The 20459-nt window shown below is 39.3% G+C and overlaps 1 protein-coding gene across 3 annotated transcripts; it reads right to left on the minus strand.

Moving 5' to 3' along the window:
* Positions 1-2614: 2614 nt before the first annotated feature.
* ca14 (carbonic anhydrase XIV) lies at positions 2615-20352 on the minus strand. 3 transcript variants are annotated; one of them, XM_044358089.1, is made up of 13 exons: positions 19347-20352; positions 18967-18990; positions 15222-15401; positions 14801-14946; positions 12756-12851; positions 12576-12642; positions 12101-12258; positions 10767-10893; positions 9917-9940; positions 7927-8011; positions 7704-7745; positions 6230-6283; positions 2615-3586 (listed from the first exon to the last, which is right to left on the minus strand). In XM_044358089.1, exons 1-13 carry the CDS (start codon positions 19414-19416, stop codon positions 3475-3477), a joined length of 1185 nt encoding a protein of 394 aa, XP_044214024.1. In that variant the 5' UTR covers positions 19417-20352; the 3' UTR covers positions 2615-3474. The 3 variants fall into 3 exon arrangements, with proteins under 3 accessions (XP_044214024.1, XP_044214025.1, XP_044214026.1); XM_044358090.1 differs by lacking the exon at positions 7704-7745 and having other exon boundaries at positions 19347-20351; XM_044358091.1 differs by lacking the exons at positions 6230-6283; positions 7704-7745 and having other exon boundaries at positions 19347-20350.
* Positions 20353-20459: the final 107 nt, after the last annotated feature.

Below are 20459 nucleotides of genomic sequence, written 5' to 3' on the forward strand. Positions count from 1 at the left end.
TAAATAAATAGTGTCTGTTCTGCTCAGTGATTTGACGGCTAAAATTACAAGCGATGCAAAATTTTTAAAAATGTGTTATTTTTTTAATTTTTCATTTCATTATCATCTGTGAGATTGTTTATTCAAACATATTTTCTTTACTATTATATCATGTGATAGGAGGTTTATTCATAGATTTCTTTATTACCTGTTGATAGATAATGAAATCATAAAATCTCTGGTTAGTCTCAGTTGTCTTAATGAAAGTACTTTAATTCTGGGCCCAGGAAGCAGTTACACACACACACACACACACACACACACACACACACACACAGAATGCAGTTACAGGATGCTGAACACACAATGCTGCATGTACAAAAGTTCAAAGATCAACACCTGGGGAGATGTTTTTGCATCAATCTATTGACGTTGTCTATTGACTGATGCAAAAACATCTCCCCAAGTCATCTGTAGCTGGTCTGTCTGTCCCTGACTAAGCGGTACATGTCTGTTAAGGTCATGCAAGTCATCTTGACCTAACAATGATTCAGCATTTCAGTACACATTCTGTGTGAATTTCTACCACCCTTGTGACGTAGCATGTATTGATTGAGTACAGGCTAGTGAGGGAGCCGGGTGTGTTTGTGTAAATATTGACGTGTGTGATTAAGGCTTGTACTTAATTAATTTGTCTGAGGAAGACCAGTGAGCAGTCAATACACATTAGCCTTGTTTTTCATCATGTAGCCACCAGATTAAAGGCTCCTGAACTTTTGTACTTTGACAAAACAGTGTGTCTCGGTTTCATTTTCCTTTTTTTTTTCATGGACAAAATTTCTCAAACTCATGTTGGTCATAATGAATTTAAAAGTGTGAGACTGCTGCCTGTACAGCTCAGGGTGGAGAAGCAGAGGCTGCATCATGTGTACAATAGTATCATTGGGTGTGTTCCTGAATTCACAGATAACAATGGTTCATGCGCAACATGCTGTTATCACCAGGGGTGTGTGTTTTTTTATTTGTATTGCTTCAAACATTCTGTGGGTGAATCACGCCTCTTACAAGCTGCTGTTGGTTGAAACTAAGTTAATACTTAGTTTAATGAGTATCTGTCTAAATCCTGTCCCCACATTCTAGATACAATAGGACACTATACAGAATATTATAGGAAACAAAAACATTATATACTCTTAATGCAGAGCTGTTCAGCTGTAAAACATCTGAATTGCTTCACTTATTTTAATGCACGGCCAAAGTGTGCACTACAAGTTCTATAAAGATGGATAAATTAAGAATTAAAATAAATATTGGATCATAAAACGTAGATACTAAGAGATACTGATAACACCTGCACCTCAGTATAGAAGTGACAGAGACTCCCACACAGACCATCAGTAACCTGGATAATAGAGAATCATACAGAGATATTAACAACCAGATCAATATCATACTCTGAACAGGATTAAACAGGATAAGACACAACAGGGACTGGTGTGCATGTAAAGCTACTACTTGACAGATGATGATGATGACAATACTGTATGTAATATAATACTGAGACTAAATGGTTGAGGTGTAATAGCTGTCACCACAGTGATGCAGAACTTCCAAGTCAATGACAGTTATGAGGTTTTCTGTGGTCTACAGGAAACAAACATATACACGATCCACAGAGAACAATCAGGTTACACATTATATCCATTAATCACACCACTAACTGTAAGTGACCATGAAATAAAGTCAGTAAATTCAAGGTACGTAATAAGCTACATATGCTCTGTAACAGCAAGGACTGATGTAAACAATATTAACAACATAGTTGAATAACTACCCTTCAACATTCAGAGTCATTCATTGAAATATATTGCATATTTTAGCTTTTAGGAAAAAATTCACCCTTTATCCATATCATAATAATAATAACACTGTCTTTATGGTCTCATGGGCTGCTGGTTGTACAATCTGAGGTAGGAAAGTTTCTTCTTCCAGAGTTACATATATTCCAACTTATTTTTAAGATAATGGCATTAATTGGAAGCATAACATTTCTCCCAAATAACATTACAGAACATACATTGATTACCTACACACAATTAAATAATCCTGAAGTAACACCAAAGTATTATTACCCATTTCTGGTTCATACATAATATTATAGGAACAACTATGCCAACATAACTCCTCATTTAGTTTGTAGAGAAATAATTGCAAATGTTACAACAACACTGCATAAATAGGCATCCATCCATGACAAGTTACCCCTAGAATGATTAGCTAACACATGGCAATATAATTATGCATGAAACACGCAGGCAGATAAAACATGCGCTTACTAAAATTCATTCACGTACACAGATAATCCAGAGGGAATGAAACTTCCAATTAAAATGATAAACTTTGGCTATACAACTGCTTATTCTGCTCTAAGTCGCTTTTCTCTGCAGGACTACCATCCACAACCTTTAAAATAATAAAGCATTATAAAATTATTACAGTCATTTATAAAATATTCTAATAAAAAAGATCAATCCTCTCAGGGGCGCCAGTATCTCACCTAGGGCAACAAAATATCTAGAAACAGCCCGGGTGATACAGATATTTTAAGTCACATAAAGAAGAAATGTAAAGCAGGTGATGTTGCCATTCAAGTGTTTTAATGTGGTGCCCATATTGAAATGTACATCGAAAATCAAACAAAGATGACACAGAAACATTCGGCACCGAGAGTCTTCTTCTTTTCAACGAATCAACCACATGTAGATAAATATATCTCCTCCATTTATGACATAACGTGTTGATTTCTGTACAGAGCCTTTATGTTTGGACAGTATCAGTATATACAAACACTTATATACTCATGTGCTTCAAATCCCTTTAGACCAGTGAAATTTAATTCATCTGATAGCACCTCCTCTGTGTTTTCATGCCAGATTGGCCACTTTGTTTCAATGCTCAAGTCCTGGGGCAAAAGAAAATAATAATAAATTGGATATGAATTCACAAATAAACATGTCGTAAGTCTATTACATTTCATACAGTGCAGTGGGCTTGTGCTTCAAGGCAGGATGAACAAGATGAAATGACGTAAACAATAAAATATATTGTACAAAGTATTTACATGAATCATTCATGCATCCCAGGCATTGCAAGAGCAAACGTACAAATCAGAGAGAACAAACTGACATATTCACACCAAGTGCTTCATGTGCAAACTGAAGAAATGTCTGGTACCGAGACTGCCAACATCACTGAATATGGATGGAAAACAGGTGGTTAGAGCAGCAGATGACTTCCCCTGTGTCCAGGTTACTTCCCTCCCTCGGTTTCATAAAAAATTGATTTTTCATGCTTCCTTTTGTAACTGATGAGAGAAAACATGTTTGCTTTCTGTCCCATTAGGAGACACGTATCAGTGATAACATTGTTAACAAGAGGGGAGAAGATAGTGTTTACGGGCTGCTGGACAAAGCTTGAATTGGACCGTGCTGTCAGCTAGGGCTCAGTTTGAGGAGACAGTGACGGTTCTTCTTTCTTTTCTGCTTCAGAGGTCGAGTTGAGAGCCATGTCTTGTTTTTTCTCTTTCGCTTTCTCCGGTTCCTTCATCCTGAAACATCAAACAGAAGAGTCATTCCTACTGAGTCACCCCTTACGCTGCAAAGATGTTTCCTAGTGTTAGTGTAGTTTGATACATTATCCAGCAGAGGTCCCTATTGGTTAAAGAATACATGGAAGGATGTGCATGAGTTTGGGCTCCAGTATACTAAAAATAAAACATAAATAAAACATGATAGTATAGTAAACAAATGTATGTAGTTGTAGTGATAGGAGTTAAGTAGATAAATGAGTACAATCTGTCAGGTTAAAGTAAACTACTGTAGGAGGGAGAAGACGTGTTAACACTGACATCCACTGGAAAGCTTTCTGGTTGCACCGCATCTGCATTTTGCTTCCATTAAGATTTTTTTCACAGAGGACATTTTGACATAATAGGAAAAGATTAGTCCTATTTCCATTTAGCTGCTTTACTCTCAGGGTCCTGGTATTGTGCCATGACTTAGTGAGACACTTGAATAGCACAGAGCCATTGTTAATGTTAATAGTAACATCTGTGCTTTTCCTATTATGTCAAAATGTCCGCTGTCAAAAACGTCTCTGACCCCAGAAACATTTCTAAAGTAGAGCATCTGATCTTCAGAAGCCATATTTCCAGTATAGCTTCAAGTGGTTTTTCTGACATTTTTTCATGTTTCACAAGCATGTTGAACACATGTTTGCAGCTCATTTAGTCATGGTAACACATGCTTGGTGGTTGCATGTGCTTTACTCAGTTTAAGTGTGCCGTACTGTATCTGTATTTCCTGAATACTGTATATTAGCAGCACAAAAAACCTCTCTCTCCTTTTCTTTCTTCTCTCTTGCCCTCTCTCTCACTTACAAACAAGACAAAAACAGTTTTGCTGTATTCTCTACTTGTTAAAGCAATTGTTCGACATTTTGGGAAATACACTTATTCACTTTCTTGCCAAGAGTTAGATAAGAGGATCGGTACCATTCTCATATTTACCATTAAATATAAGGCTACAGCTTTGTTTAATCCATACAAAAAACGTGTTATGTGTTGGACTATTTCTTGGTTGGGAGAATATCCTCTAGTTGCTTGACAACCTCACAGTAACGACAGGACTGCAGGACTGCAAAACTCTCTCTTAAAGATTATTTTCAGTCACTTGACAAAAAAGGCCTGGTGCGGATCAGCCCCGGCAGCCACGTGACGCAGCTACATCCAGTGGACATTGGGGGGGGGGACTGCATCAATATTCAGCAGACAGAACTCCCAAAATGTCAGGTTAAATAATGAATTAGGAAATGTGATGTTAAAAATAATTTCTAAAGTGCAGGCAACACTGTGGGAATTTCATAAGGTGTCCTTGTGAGTGTGTAATATAAAAACATGTAATACTGTTTTATTTCTCTGTGGAGTGCCTCACTAGGGACATTTTTGGCTTTTTAATTTGCAATAATTTTGACTGTGTTAATGCATACGGCATAAAATGACAAGTGTGTAGTGTGTAGTGTTCTTTGTGTGTAATGTTTTTTGTCCAATTTTGGAAGTTCAACCTCATTTCCTATAATAAGTCTAAAATAAACTGTGTAACCAAAATAAAGACACTCAGCTCCTTAAGGACAAAAGTGTCTCCATTGAAACCCATTAAAACCATAAGTTTTGGTCTCACAGCCATTACGGCATAATATCATGCATTATATCAGGCTTTCAATCTAGTGAACCTGGCTTCAAACTGTAGTTTTAACTATTATCCACCAGATTGAGCCATTTTCTCATGTTTGCTCTATGGAGCAAATATAGGCTATTTTCCTGGTTCCCACCAGGGGCAATGCTGCTGTATCATGGGGCACAGGTACCAAATGTACGCAACTAAAATAATGTGTGTGTGTGTTGATATGGACGTTGGAGAGTGGTGCGCGCGCGCGTGTGTGTGTGTGTGTGTGTGTGTGTGTGTGTGTGTGTGTGTGTGTGCGTGCAGCTACTGCAGGTCACAATTCCCCCCTTCCCTGTCTCTCTCCCTCAAAAACTGGCATTTTAAGGGTTCAAATTCTGAAAATGAATTCATATTTGGAAGTGATAATCAGGACTGAAGTTGGTTTGAATAAATTAAAGTGGAAAATAACATTTATGGCAGTTTTTTAAAATGTGACACTGCACAAAAAATGATAATGCATCAAAATCAATGTTGTTAATCCAAAAAAAATTTCCCTCTGACAAAATAATTCATTGTGTGTGTGTGTGTGTGTGTGTGTGTGTGTGTGTGTGTGTGTGTGTGTGTGTGTGTGTGTGTGTGTGTGTGTTTTCATTTGAAAACACAGTGGCATCATGTCAAAAACTGGCATTTAAAGGGTTAAATTCTGAAAACGAATGAATATTTAGCAGTTATAATCAGGACTGATGTTGGTTAAAAGATTTAACTCAATGAAAGTGGGAAATAATATTAATATTTAATATTTTTATGTCAGTTTTTTGACGCAGACATTTTTTATCCTTTAATGAAATCAGTGCAACTGTTTTTAAAGTGAGGCACAAGGGTTAAGCGCTAATACTCTACCAAAGGTGTTAAGGTCTAGACTAAGAGGATAAGTCACAGTGAATGGGTGGTTAAAGCAAGGCAACGTGTTTAGCAATCTAAGTTAAGGTTTCGAGGTCAAAGGACATCACTTTGAACGTATTTTGAACCTTGGCATGGGAGCAGGCCGGTTACTGGGTAGGACGTCCCAGCTAGAGGTAGAGCTGTCACGAGATCAAAAGACAGAATCACAGGACTGAATGAAAATCACAGATTGAACATTTCAAAGAGACAAAATGTCATCCCTTCTCTGCTTTCATTCGACGGATGGACTGCAGATGACATTTTAAAGTAATTGCACAGGGCGAATTGACATTATGAAACACAGTGGTTCCCAAAGTAGGGTCTGGGGTCCCGCTGAGAGCTGCTTGACACAGATCCTGGAGACCCCAAGATGCTATCTCATTTGAAGATTTAATAGTGAGTGAAGATTGCCCTCTGGTGTACCTCCACCTTTGAAAATTTAGATCTACACAAGATATCCAGCAATAAAAATCCTTAAATGTTGTTTGTCTTTGAAACACAGATGTACAGATGTGTACACAAAAACTTTGGGAACCCCTGATCGAAGCAGCAGAAAGGTAGAATCAGCCTTTGTGTAGCTTTGATTATATTTTTCTCAACCAACTGGTGGGACACCTGTTGTTTCTTTTCATTAATCAGTGGTAATTATGAGAGAAAAATAATAACAGAATATTGGGAAACAGCTTTGTTATTGCAGCAAAGGTCAGAGGGTCAGATTATCCCCAGCGCTGATCTTAGGGTTCTTAGGGTCTTGTTTTTTTCACTTTTATGGTGAAATCCTACAAAGAGGATTATACACTTACTGACATTTTATTAGAGCCCAACCGACACTGGAGTTTCATGGTCAATAGTTTATGATATATCAATATATCAGCCACTTTAAGCATAAACACAAGAGAGAACAGCTCCTGGAGATATTTGTTATGGTCACATGGTCTAATGGCACAAGTATATTATCAAGTCAAGTCATCATTATCAAGTCATTGTCTGTCTATATCATTTGTTCCTTGTTGATGCTTGATGAAGTTCCCTGACCCAAAACTCCTGGCATCTCAGCTCTCACAGCACCAACACGTCTTTATTTGGTGAGCAGCGATTTTATATAGTTTACTAGGTATACGTAGGAACAAACCGAACAAACAGGACAAACATATAACACAAAATCTGTGCGGTGAAATACAACGGCCCAGCAATAAATCCTACCTTTGTTATGATTTTACATTTTTGTTGAAACTGTTTTAGAGAGGTGTTGATTATTCAGTTGTGCTGGTATTCAAGTACTGCAATTTCCTGTTACTCATTGGCTGACAAATAAGCTGATACCAGCATATCTGTGAAAATCCAAAATCAGATGAAAATATTATCTGTGCCGATGTATCAGTTGGGCTCTAATATTTATAATTTTACTAAATTCCCAAATTTCTTCAGCATGTTTTGTTTATCACGACATTGATCACAGATCAGCGCTTAAGGATATCTGTCAAGCACAAGAGGAAATCATAAACAACACTGTCAGTGCAAGTTGTGTGTCCTTGTCAGTAATGAGATCAGATATGCCACCTGTTTACCACGACTGATTCATGGCGGAGGAGTGTAAAAAATCTGCCGAGAGATAGAAGATAGAGAATGAGACGAGATTCTTCCACATTGACAGTTTCTGCAGATCGCCCAGTTAAACCAGGAGAGCAGACTGCTGGCCAGTCTGCTGCAGCCATTGTCAGAGTAGAAACAGAGTGGCAAACAGGCCACTGGAATGACTGAGAAACACAGAAAAGCTCCTTACCGTATTGTCTTCACGACGAAGCGAATGATTACTGCCAGACCTACACAGCCACACATCACTCCTATCACTATGGCAGTGACTTCACCTGAGGGGGATAAAAAAAGACTTGCTAAATTATATGAAGTAGTAATGTGATCATCAGTTACCTCCACCAGACAGTGACTTTGATTTTTAGCAAAAACACTCTCAGAGCACTGCGTGAGGAGAGCTCTGAGACGAGTGAACAGCAGAAAGGTAGCTGGCCCTGATGGCATCCCTGGGCAGGTGCTAAACTCATGTGCTGACCAGCTAGCCCCGGTGTTCACCTTTATTTTCAACCTGTCCCTGGCCCGTTCTGTAATCACCATTATCACCACCATTATCTCTGTACCCAGGAAGACCAACCCAGCCTGCTTAAATGACTACTGCCCTGTAGCACTGACCCTTTTGGTGATGAAGTGCTTTGAGGGTCTCATCAAAGACTTCATCTGCTTAACTCTGCACAGCTCATTAGACCCCCTTCACTTCCCCCATCACCCCAATAGGAGTACTGATGCACCATCTCCCACATCCTCCACTCTACTCTCTCCCACCTGGACATCAGAAAGGGGAATTATGCGTGCTTACGCCTGCTGTTCATTGATTACAATTCAGCCTTCAATACTATAGTTTTTCTCAGACTGATCACCAAGCTCAGGGACCTGGGGTCAAGCTCCTCATTCTGTTCCTTGGTCCGGAGCTTCCTGCCTACAGGTGGTGAAGGTTGGAACCTGCACCTCCAGCACCCGAACTCTTAACACTGGCGCCCCCCCAAGGTTGCATCCTGAGTCCTCCACTCTACTCCCTTTACACCTATGATTGCATAGCCACACACCACTCCAACATCATTGTGAAATTCACGGATGACACAGTGGTGGTAGGCTTGATCTCCAACAACAACAAGATAACTTATCTGGACGAGGTGGAGGTGCTGTCATCATGGTGTAAGAATAACAACTTGGACCTGAATGTCTCCAAGACCAAGGAGATGGTGGTAGACTTCAGCAAGGAGAAGCAAAGGATCCACTACACATTACTCAGAATCTATGGGACCCCGGTGGAGAAAGTGAGCAGCTACAGGTACCTTGGGCTTCACATCTCTAAGGACCTGACATGGTCTACACACATCACCACCCTGGTGAAGAAGGTAAGGAAGCGCAAGTATCACCTCAGGCAGCTGAGGAAATTCAAGATCTCCACAGCGCTGCAGAAATCCTTCTAGACCGCCACAGTAGGGTCTGTGCTCTCTGGAAACATCACTGCCTGGTACGACAATAGCAGCACTCAGGATAGGAAAGCCAGTCACAGAGTGATCTGGTGCACCAAATGCATCACCAGGACAGCACTGCCCTGTCTCCAGGACATCTACACCAGACGGTGCAGTTCCAGGGCAAACTGGATTAAGGACATTCACCACCCCAACCACAAACTGCTTCAGTGGCCGCCCTCTAGCAAGCGTCTCTGCTCCGTCATGGCCAGAGCTTCTTCCCCCAGGCCATAAACACCATAAACACTTAAAACCTACACAACACACATCCTGCACCTAGTTTAAATTATGCATCTTTCTGCAGTTCAGCACCTTTGATTTCTTATCATTTGCATTTATTTTTTGCCCACTATCCCCTCCACACTGCAAATTATTTATAACTTTCCATATTTCTTACTTATTTTATTTTTATTCTTTTATTATGTACATATAGATTCAGTGACATGTTGTTATTTTTCCCTTTCTATAGCTTTATATTATTATTATTATTATATTGATATTCTGTTACCTTTCCCTGTATATAGCTTTATATTTTTATTTTTTATTTATTAACTTTATACTGCTCTATAGCTTTGCGTTTGCTATTTGCACAGTTGTCAGAGTTGTTGCAATTTCATTTCACTGCTGTTTTACATGTACAATTATGCATGTGAGAAATAAATCTCTTGAATCTTGAACATGCAAGTAAAATCATGTAGGACTTACCGGAAGAGAGCTCTTTCCCGGATTCTGCAACAAATTATTGAATAAATCATTAGAAAAATCACACACACACACAAACGCACATTATAATACAATGATTCATGTGTTTATCTCATCAGAATCTGCTGTTCAGCTGTTTGAAAATGTTGTCTAGTCAGTCTTGCTGCCTTTGACAACAATGCTGATATAACAGGCCTTCCAGTTCAGTCACTCACTACAATGAGAACTTTACACAAATTCTTTCTCCTTTGTCTTTGTCTACCACTCTGTCTCCCTCTTTCACTTCTCTGTGTCTCTTTTTCCTCTCCCTTTTTCTCGGTTAGACTCGCGTGATAACAATGGAGTCAGTGTTGAGCTTTTGCAAATCCTTTTCTCTAATCAGCTCGCAAACAAACACTGCTCCCCGTGCTTGTCCACCCCTTCCCCTCTACTTCTGTCTTTCTCCCTCGCCCTGTAAGGCTCTTTCCCACAGACGAAGTCACCGGTAATCCTTAATATTCCCACATTTCTCTCTGCATTCCACTTTTCACTCTCTGCATGGATTGTACTAATTGCTAGCTTTGGTCTGCATGGCCACCCACTGGCTTGTTATTGTGATTTGTTCTATAAGCGGTGTGCTGGTATTACAATCCACCAATGTAGAAGTGCTGTTAGGGTACAAATTTGTCTTTGATGTTTTGAGCCTCTCAGATTTGTGCAATCTGACAGGTTAACTCAAAACTATAAAGATATGTTTATTATATTTTACACAAATCATGTAATATGTGAAAAACCATAAAAGGATTCTAAGTGAATGGCTGTCATTCTTTTATTGTGGTGATCATCTCTTCCTAAATGCTCTGTCTGTCCTTACCTGCACTGAAGGAGGAGAAGACGACCCTGTGGTTGAGAGGATGAGTTGCTCGGTAGTTGTCCTGCAGCAGCATTCTGTCTGGATCTTCAGCTTTACTGGAATAAAGTATCGTCTCCATCTTCAGCAGCTGGAGCGGAGAGATGAAGGGCAGAAGGATGGGAAACGGTTACGGTCCCGAGGCACTAAATTTTTCAAAAACAGAAAGTGAGTTTCTGTTGTGCTGAGAGGCCAGAAGTCAACTTACATTACAGTGAACAGTCAAGTCAGAGTTTATCAATAGTTGAGTAAATTGACCACATGTCTACAAGTCATGTTAACAAGCTTTCACTTATTGTGGCACAAATAAGGGTAATGTAGATATTAGTTGTTAGGAAATTACTATAATGTAAGCTGACTCTGCACTCCAGGGTCTAAGGAAAGAGGGGGTCACATGCTGTACAGATTGTAAAGCCCCTTGAGGCAAATTTGCAATTTGTGATACTGGACTATATAAATAAAACTGACTTGACTTGACATTAATGTGAAAGAATTGGACACTACTTACCACATCTAATGAGGGGCTGCAGCAGTGTACTGTGTGTAGGGATTAGACTACTAATTTACATCATGGTTGTTAATCATTTTCATTTTGATCATAAATAGACTTCAAATCGTTTCAGCAAATCATTTCAAATCATTTCCATTGCCGACTTAATCCAGTAAATTTACCCCGTTAACATTATACAAACAACAAGCAGAAAGAGTTTCATATGACTGATGAGATTTTCTACTGGTACAGGAGTTTTTGGAAGACGGACAGCTTTGCACATTAATGTATTTCAAGCTCTGCTGCAGTTAGGTAATGATTGACTTTAAAACCTCTGAACTGTAATAAGTTTAAACATGTGAATGCTTCAAAGTTGTAGCAACAAAACAACATCTCATTCTTCCACTATACTTGTATAATTATTACACTTAGAACATGCTTGGTGAAATTTTGTTTTGGTGTTTTTAAGAACTCAAGAATATTAGTTTGGAATATGATAATTAGAAATTAATTATAAATGGCTGCATGAAACTGCTGTGTAGGTTTTTAAAGTGCAGAATTAAGCATTACTGCTTTGTTTTAGCTCAGCTGTGTGTGTAGAGAGAAAAAATATGCACATCACCAGTCCTTGCAAGCATAAAACAAGATAAAGCATCTCTAAACTCAGTGTTCATCTTTTACCGAGCCAATATTTGGATCATTTTGACATTTCTAACTTCTGAATGAAGGATTAACAACTTTAAATTCACCTATATTACATGGAGTTGAAAGGTGTTGTAGGATCTGTGTTGCAGTGTTTCAGCCTCACCTGTGCCTTTGAGATTTGAACCCTCTCATGGAACAACGTCCAGATGACACTCTGGTGGCAGGGCGGCGTTGTTAGGGAGCCGTTATAGCGGTAGTAACGTCCCAGATCCTTAGGGAGTAGGGACTGGACATCAAAGGCTGGGATGGACGCTTTCTGGTCTGCCAGTGGATGAAAGGAGGAGAAAAAAGCATAAATATGGTCTTACAATCACAACTATTGATGCCAAATATCATCTAAACTAAGATAGAGGTTGTTGCAGCACTGCTCCATCAGTATTTTAAAGTCTAATTCACTGCTTGTCTTTTTATGTTTAGTTTTTGAAACTGGACATAGAAACTGCAAATTACTAAGTGGTGAAAGAAAAGTCAATCTATCTATTGTGGACTTTAAACTTTCATAAAACACTCAATTATAAATTAAATGGGACCATAAGTCAAACAAAAATATATGTTTTAAACATTTCTCGTAGACTCGCCTGCATGTCTGATGCGGCTCAGGTAGTTCAGGATGCTATTAAACGCTGGATTGGTCTCCTCACCGGTCTGGAAAAACAAAATTTGACCTTGAATGCTCATTGCAATTGATCAAAATCCAATAAACACTATTTTTTTTAAATTTTGTGCATTGCTTCTGTATAACAGTATTGTTTTATTACCACAATGAGAATTCCTAAAACAGCCAGGCCGTCCCTCTGTGTCATCGCTGTGGAAATGTTGGGGTAGAGCTCAGAGTTGTAGTGCACCACATGTAGCTGGAGAGAAGAAGAAGAGCGTTTACAGTGACAACTGATAATTGACTGGGTTATGCTCCTGACAGCAAGCCAAGGGTTAAAAAAAGAGACTAGAGGGAGAGACAGAGGGGGGAGGCTGTGATCTAACTCAGTTTTCCTTCGGAGAGAATGTCCGAGGAAAAATAAAGAGCGAGGGGGGAAGACTGATGTGAACGAAAGAGAGCTTAATTGTCTCATTATGTAATAAGACCACTCATGCATGTCAGGTTCCATTTTTTTTTTTTTTGCTAATATTTCTCCTCTTCTTTTGTTTAGATTTTTTACTTATCATTTCTTCAACTTTGCATGACCTCAGTCTCTTTAATCACCCCCCCCCCCCCCCCCCCCCCCCCCCACACACACACACACACACACACACCACACACACACACACATACACACACTCCAACTCCTCCCCCCTAAAGAAACTGTTGTGTTGGCATACCTGGCTGGTGACAGATGGACAGGAACTGAGGTGCTGCGACGGCTCACCTTCTCTCCTTACTCCACTCTTTCTCCATACTGTCCCCGACCCTCACTCCCTCCAAAGGTTACTCAGTTGCTTACTAGTTTTATTTTTTCTCTTTTAGAGTTTCAGTGGGGTTTTGTTGTTGTTGTTGTTTTCCTTCCTACCAAAACCTTCTCTCGTGTCTCTCTAACGCCCCCCCCCCCCTTCCCCCTCAGTCTACTCTAAAGGATGTGAGCTCAGTGATCCATCCTTATTTTACACAGTAAACCAGATCAGGAATCCAAGCTACAACAGATTGTGTGTGTGGGAGACAGACAGTGGGAGAAGGAGAGTGTGTGGTAAAAGGAGGGGTATAGTGACAGAAGAGAAGATCAGTAACAAGTAAGTACAGCATGCAAGAACGAAAGGGACTCAAACATCCTTAAGTCCCACTTTAACCCAATGTATAGATTCCGAAACCAAAAATGCTTTACTTCATCTCTCAGTACTAATCTATCCTACCGTGTGTAAAATTTAATTTTTTAAAAAGTAATTTTTTTCAAGCATCTTGGCATGGTAGTTTTTGGCAAACGTTACTCAGAATAGTGCATTTGTTACAGACTATTTTCACCTGTGGATCAATATATTATAATATAATATATTTGAGTATATAGTGAGTATGTATTTATTCTATTATGCATTATTATTTGAGTTACTGTATTCACAATAATGTGAAAAAAGTTGAGAAATGTAGCTATCACACCTTCAAACAACTGACTGGTTTACTTTGTCTGAATGTAAGCTTTCATTTCAATACAATGGAAGCTTCCTAGAAATACGTTTTTCTCTGCCTTGTAACTAGTTTGTCCTGTGGAAAGTATTTCTACACAGCTAAAATCTGCTTTCAATACCTTGTTATTGTTGTTATTATAAAGGCTCAACTACATCTCACTTATCTCAAAAAGTTAGAAAGTTTACCATGTAAACGGATTATTGCATCCTGACGCCACATCCCCCTTTTAGTCTCTCTTTCTTGTTCAGGGATTAGTGGGAACGTGTATTGTATGTTCATCGATATGTCGTCTAGAGTTGGTGTTTCATGCTGTCGTCAACCTGAACTACAAAATATGATTCTATATTTTAGCAATAATGCATCCTATTTCTTTTATCTGCACAAATATCAGATTATTCACTTGACGTGTTTAATATTTCCTCTTCTGTGGACCAATGAACAGGATGTAGATTTCTGTGGATGCAGGTTTGTTTGGAGTTTTAATTTTTCTTCAACACATTTTCTCCGTCCATGTAAATAAAATCAGATTTGTTGATCCTGGTCTTGATCTCTGCTAAAAATACTCTTATCACACTATTTAGCCTTGACTGCCCTTTTGTTCTGGTCATGACTCAGCTCAGCTGTGAGTGTGATTTCTCTTCCAGTCATCTGTGGATTTTACATTTTACAGTTGGCTGTGTTTGAACATACCTCTGCATCTGCACTCTGTCCATTGATGGTGTGTTCACTGCCCCCGTGGCTCGGGCCGCCGCTGCCCCAGTGAAGGTGCATTTGTACAGCTGTAAAGAGCCAGGGCAATCCGCCTAATCCCATCCAGTCTGGCAGCTCAATCACCGCTGATGGAGAGAAGAATGAAACAAAAAGAGTTTATTTGTTTTCTCTGAGTTAACCAGACATGGAGAAGATAACTGTACAATAAATACTAAGTGAGCATAGGATGAAAAAGTGCAACTGACACTTATTTTTAAAACAGCCAATAAAAGGTTTCCATGAGTTTGCTGCCAGGTTACGTTTAGGGTACGGCAGTATGGACAGACAAACCATAAAGCTGCTAGGATACCTACGAGAGGGTCATATCGGGAGCTGGAAATCAGCTGGCTGCCATAGTTACCTGTGTGTCCGTTATTGTACAGAGTGAAGGGATTGTTGCCGTGCTGACTGTAGCCCAGTGGGGTCACAGGGATCAAACTGGGGTCATATTTAGTCTGGGTGGTTACCACGTCAACTGGGGACTGGGAAGTACCACCGCAGTCAGGGAAATACTGCGACCACTCGGACTGACCCACCAAGCCTTTGACAGAGGAAAGACAGATACATTGATGTCAGCCAGTCACACAGTCCAGTGGCTCCCAGAGATCCAGTGAAAAGCTTCCTTTGATCACTCTAATCACGGAGGACACTTGCTCCTCGATGTTCTGTTTAGATTCACAGCCTCATGGTGGAGAATTTAAAGGACAGGTTCACAATTTTTATTTTAAGTCTATTCATTTGGGCACCTCACTGTTGTTTTGAGACAGAAAAATGAAAAATTGTGAACTTATCCTTTAAGAAAATGTATAATAATGTAAAAAAAACAAACAAACATACAACTATGCACAGTATTAAGTTTGAGTGTTTCAAAAAGGTCATAATATTCAATGAAAGTTTTGCTTACATACAAGTCTTTTTATAATTTCACCATTAGCTTTAAAAAGGATTAACAGTACTGTCTCTGCTATCAAATAAATACAGATGATGGTGCAGGAAAAAGACCTGCATTGAGAACAAGTTGAATTATTAAAACCACATTTGGAGATTTTTCACTAAATAGAAATTCCATCATCTTTCAGTATCATTGTAGTTAAATTACAGGAATAGAAAAGCCTTGCATGCAAGACTGACAGTAAAGTAAAATGCTGTTTAGCTTTCTGAACACCTGCGAAATTAGGTCACAATTAATGTAAAATTCATGCAGGTCACGGAAATAATTTATTTTTTCACATTAAAAATGTGTTTGATGTTGCGTTAAGTATTTTTTACTTACGACATTGAGATGAGATAATATAAAATAATGTTAAATATAAAATATGATATAATTCTATAAATCTATCTTTCCTATATGAATTAACTTGCTCTGATATTATTCTTGAGTCGAATGTCTTTCTTCATGCCAGTGAAATAATTTGTCTTGTTTAGAGTCAATGCAGCTGCACTCCAAACCGATGGGATTATTGTATCCCATTGGCAGATTTTAAAATTTTAAATCTAAATGTAATATCCACAGACGTGATGAATTGTTTTTTTTTTGTCATGGCCAGCAAAAATGTAGAATATTTTTATGTCTTTATGGTGATATAGCAGGTAATTAACAGTTGTATCAGGTCCTCAAATATCATGAAAATTAGCTGAAAAGGGAGAAGAATTGAAATTAACAACTTTGAAAAATTGTTCAAATAATAAAAATGTGATTTAAAAAAATCATATGTCTACAGAAAGAAAAGATGTAACAATGCACAGTTTCCGTACATTTTTATATTAATCTATATGCATATTGGATGTTTACAGTTGCATTACTGTAAATAGGCGCTGTATATCAAAAAGCATCTCCTTAATACTGGTACTGTGCTTACTGTGTATTTATGTAGTTAAATATGCTTTATCTTTAATATACTTTGGAAATGATCTCTATTTGATTTTGATTTGATTTGATTGATTCAGAGAAACTCAATTGAAAAATGGACAGAGAAATATTGAAAAATAGATGAGACTAGGGGGAAGTGATTGAGGCTGGGGTACACTGGGTAAAAAAAAAGAGACTGGTCAGCCCAATTGCATAATAAAAGAAAGTTAGAATAAAGAGTCTGAGAGAGAAAGAGGGTGACATGTGAGTGAAAGAATCTGAATTTCAATTGCAAGGAGAGGAATGCTTTAGAAAACAGGCACACTGCTGCCACATTGCGCACACAAAAACACAAAACTATGCAACCATATGCTTGTGTGAAGTTATTGATAACAAGCATATTTATATCTAGAAGAGATGCAGAAATATTTAAGACAGAATTTATCGCACAATGCTTTGTTCCATATCTGTGAACCGTGGATTGTAATTTGGATGTGATACAATCTTGTTCACACGTTCACAATGAACAACTTCTTTCACATACAAACAGTAGGCTCAGTCCGCCCCTCGGTCATCTCTTCTCATACGCACAATGTGAGGAGGGGGGGGGGCTTTACGTTAATGATGTACACATACACATACACCACCTCTCAGGGCCTGCAACCCCCGCCTCGCACTTCTAATCTGCTTTCTGCCCCCTTATTAACGATGTACACATACACATACACCACCTCTCAGCGCCTGCAACCCCCACCTTGCACTTCTAATCTGCTCTCTGCCCCCTACCCCTCGCTTCTCTCCACAAGCAAAGCCCCACACCACGACTCAACTTCAAAAGTGAGTCCCGCGGCCCTGCCATTGGTCGCCGTGGAGGTCTCCATGGTAACCGGAGGCCGAAAATTCTGACCCTCTGCGCCGCTCTACCTCTCCTAGCGTGATATCCCTTCTCCTGAATTCAGTCAGGAACAAAGCCACACATGCAGATCGACTCGCTGAAAGAAAGCATGTTGAGGAAAACGATGGGATGCGAGAGTGTGAGACTGACTTCACATCTCCGGGAAACGTGCAAATTCTGCTCTTCCGTGTGACAAAATGTTGTGCGTTTGTAAAACTGTGTTTCCACTTCAGCTAACAGCTCGGCAACAGCCACATCATGCAATGCTGTGTCACACAACATGCCTCGCACACTCAAATACTAAATGGATTTTTGCAAAGACTTAACCTATCACTTAACATACTGGCTGCTACTTTTTGAGTTCACCACACATCACTGCACAATAAACCTGCCTCTGTATCTATGGAATAATGCCTAAACGGGCTTTGTGTTGATACCAGTTTGCCCCTGGCACAGCGTCTACAGTTTGCAGTGTATTCTGTATGTATGTACTGTACATCGCTCTGCTGAATACATGAAGAGAGTGACAGACAGTGTGTGTGCCCCATTCATTCCCACAATGTCATTGTCCACAGCATAGGCAGCCAGTGTGGATCCGCAACACAATAAACACATAGGTTATTGTGCGCTGCAACAATACAGGGCACGATTTGGTATGCTTTTGCTTCATCCCGTCCCATCTCCCTCTCTCTTTCTCTCTCTCTCTCTTCTCTGTCCGACAGCCTCTCTCCTCTCTCGCCCGCCTCATCCCTGTGCACCTGCCTCTCTCTGTCCACTAGCCCCTCTCTCAGTCTTGCACTCTTCCTCCCTATCTCCCCCTACCCCTTCATCATCTCTGTGTGACTGCTGCGCTCATGCCAGCTTGTTGAACTGTAACTAATACAGACAGAGAAGGAAACAGAGGGAAACAGAGTGAGAAGGAGTGAGAGGAAAGAAACGAATCCTGTCCAAGTTCCGAAAGCTTTTATGACAGTCCTGATTTAGAGATACGGGTTTAACATGAGCATTAAAATCAGGTAAAAACATAAAAAAAAAAGATTCAGACAGTTTCACTTATTTTCAGGAAAACTTGTGTATACATTTGTTATAAGCAGACTAGATTACCACAATTTTAGCTGCCTGTATCTTGACAAGGACCAAAAAATTAAATTTCATCACTCCACTTTTTCCACTTGATTTTAAGGTTTGCTTCTAATCTATTAAGCACATAATAGATTGGCACCAGATTATATTTCTGACATGCTTCCAGTTGTTTTCTGTGTCTAGAATGTCTAAACATATTTTCTAATTTTCTTTATCACTCTTCTGGACACTTTAAGTGGCTTTTGCCTGCTCTACAAATAAACTTGAACTTGAACTTACCAGTGTAGGTCCAGGTAATTTCCTCTGAAAAACAATAGAAGAGAAAAAAAAACCCATTTGAACTCTTTTTCTCATTCTTTAAGTTCACAGTGATTCTGAATTAGATTTTCACCAAAAAGTGTCTGCTATAGCTCATTTAACTCTATAATATCATCATGTGTTCATCATTTCTAATCTGAAACAACTGCTGCTTCTAAACAAGCAGTTGGTTATGTTCAACTAAACTAGGAGTGCGGTCCTCAAATACTACTCAAATCCGATTGTTATTTCTGGATTTTACTACTGCTGTTCCACTAATACACTTCACACAATCTACAACACTAATCAAAGCAGAAACAAACTCTTACATGATGCTGATTATTATGTGAATTAAACCTTACCAGCAGCAGGGGCAGTTGTCCATTGGAAACACAGAAGCATTAAAAGGATAAAAAGACCCAAAGAGTCCATGTTAGCCCTCCTTGCCCATACACAGAAATGAATAAAAGCTGACGGAGAGATGAGGAGCAAGTATGAGAGAGAGAGAGAGAGAGAGAGAGAGAGAGAGAGAGAGAGAGAGAGAGAGAGAGAGAGAGAGGGAAGGGGGGAGACTGGTTGGGTCCAGCGATCCCACCTGCTTCAGCTCTGTTTCACAGCCAGAGTGTGGATGTTACATGCAGACTCCAACTCTGGCATTCAGGGCACCAGAGCAGGTCTCAGCGACACAGATGGAGAGAAAGAAAGTATGAAAGAAAAGAGAAAGAGTGTGCATAGAGAGAGAGGGAGAGAGAGAGAGAGAGAGAGAGAGAGAGCGAAATCAGGCAGAGTAAAGACTGCAAAGAGGGATCAGTGAGTGAGAATTAATTCAGTGTTAGTTGCTGGAAAAGAAGGGTGATACAACAGAGGGCGAGAGGGACAGAAAAGAGAGAGAGAATGCAGAGCTCAGAGAATGAGGTTAGTGCACAGAAACAATAGAGCAAAAAATATAGAGAAAGTGAATAAAAGAGAGAAAGACACGAAAAGATGCACAGATCATAGAGAGAGATGTTAAAATGTGTGACTCTATACGAAGCGTCTGACTTGCTAAACTTGCTAAAAATGGATAAAATGTCACATGATTTGGCTGCTTTGTGAGGGGAGGATGCTTCAGTTTGACAATGAACTTGGAAAAATGGAGATGAGAGTGAAGAGAAGTATCACACAGGCTCGCACAGTGGTTTCAGTGACCCCTAAAACCAATGCAATATAAACTTTGGACCCCTTGTCACAGGTTTCATGTCTGTGATTTGTGAGCAGTTCAATTAAAGAGTGATTTTCCCTTTGCAGATTGTCTGAGGCAAGAAGAGGTTAAACTTTATATTATTTCATAGGAGAACCAAAAAGTAGAGAAACATCTAAAATTAAACAAAAATATATTTTAAAAATTATGTAGCAGAATTTTGTTATTTATTTATTCATTCATTATATTTATATTTTCCACCCCAGTAATCATCTCACCTCCCCTTACGTGCTTC

Source organism: Thunnus albacares, chromosome 8 (genome assembly GCF_914725855.1).
Source record: "Thunnus albacares chromosome 8, fThuAlb1.1, whole genome shotgun sequence".
Classification (NCBI taxonomy): domain Eukaryota; kingdom Metazoa; phylum Chordata; class Actinopteri; order Scombriformes; family Scombridae; genus Thunnus; species Thunnus albacares.